This window comes from Mercenaria mercenaria, chromosome 3 (genome assembly GCF_021730395.1).
Source record: "Mercenaria mercenaria strain notata chromosome 3, MADL_Memer_1, whole genome shotgun sequence".
Taxonomy (NCBI): domain Eukaryota; kingdom Metazoa; phylum Mollusca; class Bivalvia; order Venerida; family Veneridae; genus Mercenaria; species Mercenaria mercenaria.
In genome coordinates this window covers 36,674,851-36,687,849 of record NC_069363.1, presented here as the reverse complement: position 1 = coordinate 36,687,849, position 12,999 = coordinate 36,674,851, and the positions used below count along the sequence as shown (strand labels likewise).

The following is a 12,999-nucleotide window of genomic DNA, read 5'->3' as shown; positions in this document are numbered from 1 at the left end:
GTGACATTACATTCGATGTTAAGTTAAAACTGATAGAGAAAATTTAGCCTAAATTTTAGAACTGTTCCAGTATTTAAACATTTAAAACTCGTATCTTTTCTCTTTCTTAAGTATAAATGTCAAATGGAAACGTAATGTAGGGGACGAAAGAAATTTCAAACATTGTTGTCGTAACCATAAATAACATTCGTAACAGTGTTCTTAAAACTGAAAACATTTATGTAATAATATGAACCAAGCTTGCACTCGGAATCTCGCGTCATTTATAAAATATGAACAAAATCGGACACCAAACTAAAATATAATTGTTTCTGTTGGTAAAGATCAGAACTGAATCGACTTGACAATGTGATTTTTACTGGATTTAAGGATATCTCAAAGAAAAATCAGGAATCGTATTTTTAACGGAAGGCGAATTACAATTTAACGGTTGGACTGGTCTTTTTGGTTGTTCTACCTAAATAATGCAAAGATCGACAGCCTGGCATTGATTTTGAATTCCTGATAGATCTAACAAGTTACTGTTGTATTAAGCTACTGTTAAATGTGATTGTAAGACTGTTTGTTATAACTGTGTGGTAAGACGGGTATAGATTTGCGTCGCTAATTCATACCCTTTTTAGTGCATAAAATATGAATCCATAACGGAATTGAGCGAACATGGTCATAATTTACGTCATAATTTATCAAAAGCTATTGACGAATCTAGTTTTTCTAGTATACTGTTGTTTTTTTTTAAATCACCCTTATGATTATTGATATTGTGTCTGACGAGTATTAATTATTTTCAAATACATTGATAACGGTCGTGGTGCTGGCATGAGTTTTCCCAGTTCATTTGAAAAAAAATGGAGCTCATGCGAAATAAATGACAGAATATCATCGGCAAATCCATGAATAGCTCCGGCGATCCATGGTTAATTTGTGGATCATATTCTGTTGTTCATTTATTCATGAATTAGCAGATCATATACTCTGTTTATTTGACACGATTTTCATTTCTTACATTTACATTATACTTACAGTCCATTCGTTAAGCTCTTTTTACAATTTGCAGATATTTTTGTAGTATTCAACATAACCTCCTTAAGTATCATTCCTGCCTAAGACAGAACATCTGCGACGCCATTTTAGACAAGTTCTTCTTTATTACATGCGGGCGTCGTTAAAACAACGGCACATAAGCACGAAACGGCGTTATCATAATATTGACGACTTTCCTTTTAGGTTTAAACAAAATGAACATCATAATTTACAGTGGGATGAATAGGAAAATTGTAAGTATAAGACACTCGAAGAAATGTATTTTTGAATGATACACATTGCACGTATTACTAGAAAGGAACAGAAAAGACAATATTTTAAGGTCGCAACGGTAGTTTAATTTCTATTGTATGGCTTTAATAACTGTCAAAGATTCCAGCGTTCCCTCCTAAACTTTTCTCAGGCACAGGTAATAACTGAGTAGAATGGCTAACATTCCGTAATTATTAGAATGGCTGGCATAAAAAGATCCAACTTCCGGCAAGAGATACCAAGTCAATGACGAATATAAGACAAGGTCCTCTTGAAAAAAATGTTTATTTCATAATTTTTAACGGATTATCTATATTTATTTAGAAAGGCTCCTTTACAAGCCTTTATGAAATTAAAATGGAAGAGGGGATTTTCCGGAGCAGTGTTACCGTATTCCGATAATGGAAACCACTATGCCGGAAGTTCTCAGATTGCAGACTCCAGACGGGTAAAATTATTTCAATGTCCGCGACGACTTACATAATTAATGTCCGCGACGACTTACATAATCAATGTCCGCGACGACTTACATACGTATATAGATGGACTGAGCATATAAGCAAGCAAAACAAAAATCTGCCCAAAGTTGTGAATCATATTAACGACATCTCATATAATTAACAAATTAAAACATACTTACACGTATGGTATGAGTGATCGTTATAACAAAACACCACCCTGCAATGTCAGAATGACTAGTTTCTTAATTTGTAGTACGGTAACCTCTCCCATACACATTCTGTTGTGAGGAAATAACGTATGGGCATGCCAAAATATATGATGGTAAAGTACATTGTGATTAAACTAAGACCGTTGGTACACAAAGGTGAAAATTAAGAGTTCATTAGAGTACTTGCTTTAAGCCTTATTGGGGTGGCATGAATGTGTTCAACAAAAATTTTCTTCATAAAGATGAACATGGAAAAAGAGCGAATCAGATTATTCTGGCGAAGAGCTATTTATATGCAATGTACGATTATTTCTTTGATGCTAAGAAAACAAACTTAGATATTTTTGTTCAAAGAAGTAAGCTGATAAGATAAATATCTTAATAATGCTTAGAAATAGCCTTATATTCCAAGCAACAAACCTAGATCTAAGCTTGTGAGACTGTCTAGTGCCTATTTTTCTCTTAAGGCTCGACTCAACTGGAGACAGATAAGAAATCAACTTTTGTTTCAATGAATGCTATCAAAGAAGATTTTATAACATGCAGAGACATCTAACGACTGATGTCTTTCGGTGCTCAAAACTTTATCGACAAGAAAAACTGACAACTTTGAAGTCTAAACTAAAATATTTATACAGCTCCTGAGAATATATAAAATTTTAATTGGCAATTAAAGGAATCGAATAGCAAAACTTCCAGAAAAAATGGGATGGAAATAATTAATTGTTTCTTGAATTAAAACATATTTACACGTCATGTTATAAGAAAACACTACCCTGCTAATGGGAAATAGACTCATTTTCTTCACAGCTAGACTAGATTTTTCTAGTACATCCCTCTCATATATCTTCTATTATGAGGAAATTATGCGCATGACAAAATATATGATGGTAATATATGATTGAATCAAGACCGTTGGTACATTCAGGTGAAATTTACAACTTCATTAGGGTTCTTTGCTTTAACCAGTACTCTGCTAAAATTCTATAATGAATTTGTCCATTTTTCAATTTGGACAGTACCATTAACTGTTAAAAGGGGTGCTTACCAAAAAGATACTGGCTGAATGGCGAACAGTGCAGATATTGATCAGACTGCACGGATGTTCAGTCATTACTGGACTGGTAAGAATCTTATTTCAATAATCACAAAATCTAATTTCTATGTAAACATACTTCTTAGAAATAGCCTTATAAACCTATAGACCTATTTTTAAAGCTAGAAAATATAACAACACAGAAAACAGAAAATCCTCCCATAGACTGTAAGTCTAACCTTCCCAGTGAAATCTAAATTATCAAACCAAAATACATTGTATATAGCTTTCTTTATTTTTTTATATCGAAATAATCATGATTTTCATAACAGTTTCTTCACATGGTAATAAACTCATACTTTGTCTTTTAATATTCCATTATTGTTCCTTCTCTTGAGAAGGGACATTTTAATTTGGTAAGTCACACTTGACTGACCTACTGATATCGAAAGCTGTTGTCATTACAAGCTGGCCAGTCAAACTCCGTGACCTTAGAAATAACCTCTGACGTTAAAACTATTCTTTCCTAATTGGGGCGACTCTCTGACTGAATGCGTCCGTGGATTACATATTACTAAACCCGAGGATGGTTGATTGATTCTTTTATTTCCTCCATTCTTGAAGAACATAACATATGTACAAACAGATAGACATATATCAGCAAATTTACATGTAAACAACTAAATATTATCGTTACCTTCAAATGCATGGTTAATATGTGAAAACAAACCCCATTGCGACCCTCTAATTATGCGCAACAAATTCACGCATCGAATCGTAATGGATTGACCGGGTCAATGTCTTATTGCCGTATTTACTCAATTGAAAGTGGTAACAGATTTAATGTGTTGTTGGATTTAACAATAACTAGAGTAAATACCTACTTGACATTTTTTGGCAGTATAAAACAGACATTGCAACCAAAATTTTACAAGATGATCATTATAATATTTATATAGATGTGCCCTAGAAGGAACTTTTGCTATGCTTTAACTTGTATAACTCCATATTCGGCAAACGACATATTCTGTTTTCATGCCTTGCAACTCCTCCTACCAGCTTACCTGCCGCAGTTCACAGCATATCATTAATGCCATGTTGACGGTAAATTAACAAAAATGAGAACGTGCCCGCCACCTTGTGTGTCTGCTGTTGACCTGCCTGTCAGTTTCAATTATTTCAAACAAAGCTAAGGTTAACATATCTTCTTTTTTACAGACATTATTACAAGAAAAAAAAGCACATCAGTTATTTCTTTTTTACACTCTCTTCAGCTTTTTTGCTCACTGGCAAAAATGACACGTATTTAGTTTTAAATTTTAAAAGTTGTCTTTTCTACTTAAGGATAAAAGTACTACCAGTTTAAAACAATTTTTTTGAATAAGTTCATTTTTAAAGTTAATTCGAACGTAACTTAGAAGACATCGTCGTCGGATAGCCACGCGTGCCTTGTTATGCTACTCAATATGTGATGACATGTCGAGTAGCGGAATAAGGCACCCGTGGGTATCCGAAGATGAGAAAACCAAAACTGAAATAGCGTTTTTTTGCGATAACAATGGCGTATTTAAAGATAGAATTGACTATACTCTTCTGTATAAGCTAGTGATTCAAGTAAATTATGTTATGTCTGGCATTTGTCGTTGACTTAACTTAGAATGGTTTGTTTGATGTAAAAATGACTTTTAAATGAAGGCATGCCGCTCAATAAACACCGGAAACTTGTACAATGTTCACAACAATTTTCGACGGACGCTTAACATAAAAAAATAGTAAAAAATGAATACCGTTTACTTATTTCAGAAAACGATTAATTTTACTTATATTCTTGTGATTCCTATTGCTTATGAAAACCTCATATAATATTCTGCAGATTTCAGGGGTGCTTTTCTGAACAAAAACCGTTTATAGAACAAAATGGAAGCAGGCTCATTGATAAATAACAAAATAACAAAATGTATCGGTCAAACCGCAGGCTTTATTGGGAAAAAGAATGCGTGTACGTTTTTTTTTAATTCTAGTTACAACGAATTAAAAATAAAATTCCAGTGACATCAGAAAATGTTTAAGAATAATACAGTTATTTCTTTTCTAAAACAATCATCTGATAGTTTTTATGCTAAAGTATATTTAAGGAAGAAACAAACAAAACTCGACCAAAAATCCACTGACATCGTCGGTTCCATTTTTGATAGTTAAGGTAATGACATGCTTGCAAACAAGAAAGAATAGTACAAACGCTCACATGCCGAATGCAAACGCAAGTTACAGTTATGTCTTATATAAATATAAACAGGCACTTTCTACGAACGAAACACATATATACAAGGTAGTCTCACACCAAAACGGGTTTAAGAACAAGTATCTGAGAAGATTTATCGGCACGAATCAAGCGCCCATGGTACAGAAAGGCGCGTTTCCGGTGATCTAAATTCATTTTCAGGTACTTGGAGAGAAGGAACTGTGCTGCTCAAAATCCCAGCATAAAGTCGCGTCCTCATCGGCCATTTCTGAAATACGAGAAGAAAAAATACAAATCAATAAAATGTAAACTTAAACCACATACCACGTTAGATATGTATTATTTTTCATGCCTTATGGACTTTTTCATTTATTTTTTCCCGTTGAGGAATTCGTCCAGACTTATTAGATCTATATATTCTAGATGAGAGAACTTAACTTCTGTTTTCGTAGGACTTTTTGAAAATTAAATGTGATTTCTCAATTTTTGATGTGTCAATTAAATTCTCAACAAAAAATTACATATTATATATATGAATCAAAAACTGACCTTTATAATTACATACACAGTTCTATATATATACGAATATATAATGTTTTCTTATCTCTTTTAACTTTGTAATAATCCCTAGAACTTAATATCATTATTATTCTACCTCGAAATATTATTATTCTTTCTTGAAATAATTTCTTGAAATATTTTCAGAAAATAGTTGTTCATGCCATAGTAAAATTTTCCTTAATTTTCCCTTTATTTTTTCTTTATTAATCCAAGCACAGAACCGTGTCTCTTTGTATAAGTAAAAAATGTATAGCAGTATTTAAGCAGGAAATTCTGATTGTATTTCCGTACTAATTACATAAGCATAACAGCAACTTCAGAAAAAAAACACTGTATTTTATAAGATTTATGCAGTTGAAAATTGAAAGTATTTTGTCACAGAATCCAACGTTCAGTCATTTATTACAACGTGATAATTAGATCAATATTAACCTTAACAGGATGCATGCAGCCGTTTGCAGCAAATATCTGTGACACATCACCGTCTTCTTGAAGGGCGCTCATCAAGTGGGCAATGTAGGTTGTAGCTAAAACCAGTACATCCAACTTGGACAGTTTAGTGTCCGGCGGTACTGCTGGTAATGTCCGTTGTAAATCGAGAAATGCCGATCTAAGAGTTTTTACACGTGACCTTTCCCGTGCGGCGTTATTGGCAACTGGTCTTCCGCGACGTTTTGGCACTCGGAATGGCCCTGGGCTGTCCAGGCTTAAAGGTCTGTGGCTTAATTCTGGACAATCATGCTGCCCATGTCCAGATAAAATGTAATTATTTTCAAAACACTGTCCACTGTACGCATCTGGAAACTGAAAATCCTCAAACTGATTCGACATCATTCCCAAGTCCAGCACAACTAAAATGCGTCAGAATGTTGTTGTTTTTTTTTCAGCTACATCAATTTGAATGTGGTCAGTCTGTAAGTATTCTATAAGTTATAACATAAAGAAGCCTAACAGCAAATTAAGTAACTTAAGTAAGTATAACCCTTATATCACTGAAGTGCAGACCACCTGTACTCAACTAATTCTACGCACAAACTGAGTAGACACAGGCAAAAAAACGTAAGCGCCGCTATCCCATAAAAGTCAAAACAAAAATATGCCAGTGCAATGTGACCCTAACGAATGAAGTGCACAAAAACTTAGATTAAAGTCTAAACATACGGATTGCCATTATACGTCCCCTGTAACAATACATCACCCTGGCTTCCGCGTTATTTATGTGAGTAGAACCGTTTATATCCTTGAATTAAAAACAATACCGGTTTCAAGACAATACGCTTTCGAGATTAGAAAAACAAAGAAAGATTCCAAATAATGAAACCCAATGCTTGCCGTTGTTTGTAGAAACAATTTCATAGGATCCATATGATCTTAAAAATAACAAACCAAATGAAAAACTAGACTCAATAAATAAAATTGTTACCAATATATAGGATAAACGTGACGTGCACTACGTAAATCTAGATATAGGCAATTAGCGAAAATGCATGATAAATTGATAATACAAGATTGTAGTTATACAGCAAATTACCACTTACAAAACAATCAACAATCGATCATAATTAGAGATACGCAAGAGACGGCCATCGTGAAAAAACTAAAAACATTGAATATAGATATATCATCTCGTAACAAGATAGATTTTTTAATGTTAGTACATATTTCATTGTGCAAAATCATTATGACCAATTTGTCATGTATATGTTTATATTTCCGTTTATGTATTGAAATTGTAGGCCTATATGCAAAAAAAAAAAAATCATAATTAATATTTTATTTGTGAAGAAATTGATTTATATTTTCATTGTATATATCTATTATATTTTTCATATTAGAACTGACAATTAATTTTCTTATACGGTTCTCATTTTTTGCGTTGTTATGTGTTTGATGTTCTGTTGGGCGAAGAAAATGGGACTGCACGTAAACTTAAATGGCAAATGTACGTGTGACATTATATACGTCTGTGTGTTTATCAAATTATTTTGCTATATACTTTATTTTCTCTCTTAGACTAGTTTTGTTTCAGACATAACACAATAAATCGCTGGCTTTCTTTTTCCCCAATTGAACGTTTAAGGGCTGCTAAGGGCAAATTTAAACTTGTTTTCTTTTCTTAACATTTTTTTTTATATCATTGCCAGTGATAAAAATGAAATAAAACGTAGAACAAAAAAAAAGAAACAGCTTTTATTTTTCACAGTGTGTTGTTTAGTGGAAACCAATGATATTTATCTTTTTTGTCTTTTGACTATTGAATATTTAGCCATTCCTTATAAAAGTATATAACGTCAATCATTTAAAAGACTTTAATATTCATTGTTTTTGAGGTTTATTATTATCTCTGTGTGGATGAGAAAACGTTTGTCCACTTTTTGTTTTTGTTTTTTTTACTGCATGATTCATTTTTAGTGGGGAGGGTGTTTATATGATGTCTTTCATATGCTCAATTTAATACTGTTTTCTCTTGTTTTCTTTCTAAGCGGGAATCATTTAGATGCAAATATGCCGGTATGAAAGGTAAATAAGTGAGTTTCAATAATTGAAACAGACACATATAATTAAGGAATTCATTAAAGCAATAAAGATTGAATAGGTTTCAGGGTAATTAAATACACCTATACACTATTTTATTTAACCATCAGATGAAAAACAAATCATCGATTATTCCAAATTACGGGAAAATTTTGCTGGTAATGTGTTTTCATAAACTAATTAAAACTATACCTGTTCTGATAATGTCGACGAACTTTCAAAAAATATTTTATTTGTCGAAGAATCTTATAATTTGATTGGACAATTCAAAGCCTCTAAACGTTTGTGTATAAAATCTGTCTACACCGCTGATGCTATTTATGTAATTTTCAGTTATAAAGTTCAATGCTGAACACGTTTTCTGTGTACTTCATAATTCAGCTTGTAAACTAAATAAATACAGACATCACTTACTAAATTAAGAAAATGGTGCATACCAACAGATGCAATATTTATCAAAGTTACGCGCGTTACTAAATAAGTGTAATGAAAATATAAATTCATTTTATTCACACATAATGATTCTTTTATCACATACAAAGAAATGAAATTTAATGGTTCTGATATAAACTCATTATGAAAATTTAAAGAGCGTTAATTTTGACAGCTGAAAGGTTTATGACTGCAGATTGTGATGAACTCTAAAGCAAAACTTTCACATGGTCTTCTATGGATGTATTTTTATTTTACCTTTTCAAAAACTGAAACAACTATTACGGTGTTTCGGTAGGGCCATCGTTGTCTTGCCCTTCGTCCAGCAGACTGGAAGGGAAGGCACTGCGTTAACTAGTACGACGCAAAGACGCCTGCCGCGATAAGACATGGCAAAGACGCGGTATTATTATCGCACTTTCGCATCATGTTTTCATGATTTTGAATCGTTTTCACGCAATATCACCAATTACGAAATTACGATGTAAAAGTGCGAGATTAACATCTCACTATCGAACTTTTAGATCGAAGGGACGATAGTGCGATAATACGATGCAGAAACAAATCTTCCTTGCTTAGTGCCCAGCATTAAAAGGGAAACTGGCTTTTGAAATGATTCCAGACCTTTCCTTTTTCAATATATTCATACCAGTTTCCCTCATCTAAATATGTAACTGTTGATTGTAATTATAGTTGATTTTTTATCAAGAACACAACGAGAGCGACATAGGAACATGCTCAGTCTTCATATAAATACACAAATCACTTATTTACTTTGACATATTTGGTCATGTTAGGGATTCATCTACTTACTCTGTCCCGTGTGTTTGGTACAGAGTGGGATTGCGTGCACACCCTTAACCGACTTAACGCTTACCATGCTTTTTCTATAAAGAATTTGTCCATCTTTCAATTTGGACAGTGCGGGGGTGCATACTAAAAAGATACTGACTGAATGGCGAACAGTGCAGGTCATGATCAGAATGTACGGATGTGCGGACTGATCATGATCTGCACTGGTCGCAAAGGCAGAACCAATCGTGTCCAGCTTGATAAGACTTAAGCTCCCCACAGTCAGATGACCGCGCGCGCATCTATGCGTACACTGCTGCGGATCTATGCGCACACTGCTGTGGATCTATGCGTACACTGCTGTGGAATGCAGTTTGAGACGGCTGCGTTCTTGGAATGTGGCTTTTCCTGATGGATATTTTTCCTTGTTTCTTTGTCTGAAATCTCTAAAAATATTAACAGAAAAAATACGCTTTAATTGTTACGAAATATTTATTTACGAAAAAAAGTGAACTTATCACTGTGTTAGCTGTCATTGAAACAAAACGGCGAAACTGACAAATAAAACCCTCTATCATGCATAAATAAAACCGCACAAGGATTCACACAAAAAAAATGTAATTTATAGGAGTCAAAGCATAATCCTGAAAAAAATTAACATGAACCAAAACTGTAAAATAAATCCACCGAAACCCGAAAATCGAAAGAATATTTAAAAATTCTTTTAGGTAAATAAATCTATATGTAGTTGAACGCAACCTGAAGCATAATAATAGCAGATAGGGTTGCTCAAGCCTGTTCACGAAAAGTGCAACACCTATCACGCCCCCCCCCCCCCCACCACCGCCCACACAAACTCCAGCTCAAGCAAAACTCTTATACAAAGTAACGTAGGATGGACTATAATATTCCGAAGGACTAGAAATCTTTCTTTTTTTAGAAATTGCTGTAACGATATTCTTCTCTGTGTACTGAAAAATAAAACGTAAGAGCATACAGGAGCCCATATTTCGCGAAAACAATCGTTCCTAGCAGCAGTTTATAAATTCATTGAAAAATACTTTTTACTTTTACTAAGTATGTTCAAATCCGCATACAAAATGAAAACCAGCTGAATTAGTTTTATCCTAGTGTTTATGCTTTTAATTGGAACATTTATCAAATGCTTATTAGAAAGTAAATACATCAGTCTTCTTTTCAATATCACAATGTAAAATATTATCTAACCAGGTTAATGATAAAGCAAGTTTTCAGTATATGCTACGAATAAAATCAAACCACTGAATGTTTACGACTGAAAAAAAAAGTTTACCTGTATGATAATCATTATGTTTTTACCTAATTAACTTCAGTAAAGTAAAATTGAATTATAAACCAATATATTGTTTTTGTAACAAACAGTTCGAGATTCTTGGCGATTGAACTAAGTTAGCTTTTCATCCTCATAATAACAGTGCAATTTAAATTCAAACTCAGGTCTAATAAAACAGTAGGACAGATCATTCACTAGTTTGAGAAATTAGTCACGCGAAATAAATGAAAGACATCATAAAAATAAATGTAACCGAAACAGCTGATTGATAATTGAAACTCATTTAAATATTAAATCATCAAAATTTATTAAAATGCGTTGGAATCGCTTTTTGGAATTACTGTAAAATCATTAACATTCGTGGGAGTCTAATTTTCTCGGATTTCGTGGTTGAGTCAACCCCAAGGAAAAAGTAAACTTCCCATTCATTTTATGTTCAAAGGCGATAATGATCACGAAATCATATTCCCACGAATACCAAAACCACAAAATGAAAGGAGCTTTTGACATCTGTAAATTACATAACTAAGTACTGTGGCAAACGGCAAAATCCTACAATTCTGTATTGATTTAATAAACAAATAGTTCCGTACGGGACTATGTAAAGGAAGACTGAGCCAACAAAATATGCATTTTTAATATTCGTTTTCATATGTTAAAGGATATATTTAGATCAAAATTATTCAAAATATTCAACCCAACTATAAAAAGCAAGTGGGTGGGATGGGTGGAATGGGGTGAGGGTCGTTGAGAGCTTCGTGACAAAGTGGTTAAAATTTCGAATCAGTTGTCCCTAATCGGTGTGGGTTCGTAACTTCGTTTAAGTTTTAAATTCTTTCATGTGAGTAATCAACCCAGCCGGTTTACGGAAGGTCAGTGTTTTACCCAGATGCCTAGTCCATGCCCAAAAATGCCTGAAGGGCAACTGTGGTCTTCCTACGCTATCAAAAGCTAGAAAGTCGTCATAGGACCAATAATTATGTTGGTATAACGTAAAATACAATGAAAACAAAACAAAATAAGAGCTGTTAATACATACGTATATGCTCCCTTCCACGCAATATGACAAATTTTCAACCCCGAGATCACATAAACCTGACCTTTGACATACTGACCCGCAAAAAATTACAGGTCATCTATTAACTAATGACAATTAGCCTGTGAAGGCTGTGGATTATTTTCTAAAGCGTTCTTTGGATATTGAGCAGAGACCGAATGCAGTCCAAAGGACAGTGGGACCTTTACCCTAAATTATTTCTGATCAAAGGAAATCAACCTATTAGGTTTGACGACGGTAAACCAAAACATTCTTTACTTACTGGGCAGAAACCGTTTTCAGTCTGAAGATCAATGTGACCTTGACTTTTGACTATATGAATAAGGGATCATCTATGATAACTGGCAATCATGCTATGAAGTTTGACGACTGTATGCCAAAACGTTCTTTCTGTGAAGTTTGACCAATTTTCTAGTCTACAATGAGCAAAACATGCCCTTTATCAAAAGTGCTGTAAAACAATTACGCTCCCCCTGTGATGGTCTGTCCCATTTTCAGCCCTAAGATCACCATGACCTTGACCTTTGACCTACTGACCCATCGTATGAAGTTTGTGGACTGTATGCTTAAGCATTGTTTTTTTTTTTTTTTAATTATTGAATGGAAGTCAATTTAGTCTTAAGGTCAACGTGACCTTGACCTACTGATCGCAAATCAGTAGGTCATTTATTGGTCACAGGCAAACAGACCAACCGATAGACCATGCGGAAATAACAAAAGCTGTTTGTAAAAAATGTATTCAGTCTTCAGGTCACTGTGACCTTGACCATTGACCTACTAGGCTCAAAATGAAAAAGGTAATCTACTTAACATGTGCAATCATCCTACGAAGTTTGAAGGCAGTAGGCCGAAGGGTTCTGGAGTCTCTAAATTGTTTACTAATGGAATAACATAAATTCAGTCTCGAGGTCATCATCATGACCTTTACCTTTCACGTACTGACTTCCAAAAACTAGGGCTCGTCTACTGACCACAGGCCATCAACCTAGGAAACCCGATGACTGACTTCAGACAAGTTTACCCCCTTAAAGTTGTGTCAGTAGTCGGACAGTGTATTATCAGCAGA

General features: G+C 33.9%; 1 protein-coding gene across 1 annotated transcript; it reads right to left on the bottom strand.

Moving 5' to 3' along the window:
* Window positions 1-3,589: 3,589 nt before the first annotated feature.
* Window positions 3,590-7,482, bottom strand: LOC123523579 (transcription factor 24-like). The gene is made up of 2 exons (XM_045301239.2): window positions 6,238-7,482; window positions 3,590-5,512 (listed from the first exon to the last, which is right to left on the bottom strand). Exons 1-2 carry the CDS (start codon window positions 6,637-6,639, stop codon window positions 5,378-5,380), a joined length of 537 nt encoding a protein of 178 aa, XP_045157174.1. The 5' UTR covers window positions 6,640-7,482; the 3' UTR covers window positions 3,590-5,377.
* Between the last annotated feature and the right edge of the window lie 5,517 nt (window positions 7,483-12,999).

Bases quoted from the DNA above. Each gene is read 5' to 3' on its own strand.
- LOC123523579 (XM_045301239.2), bottom strand. From the start codon at position 6,639: ATGATGTCGAATCAGTTTGAGGATTTTCAGTTTCCAGATGCGTACAGT. The intron at 5,513-6,237 runs GTTAATATTGAT...CTCGTATTTCAG, and splicing joins GCTGCATGCATCCTGTTAAG to AAATGGCCGATGAGGACGCG.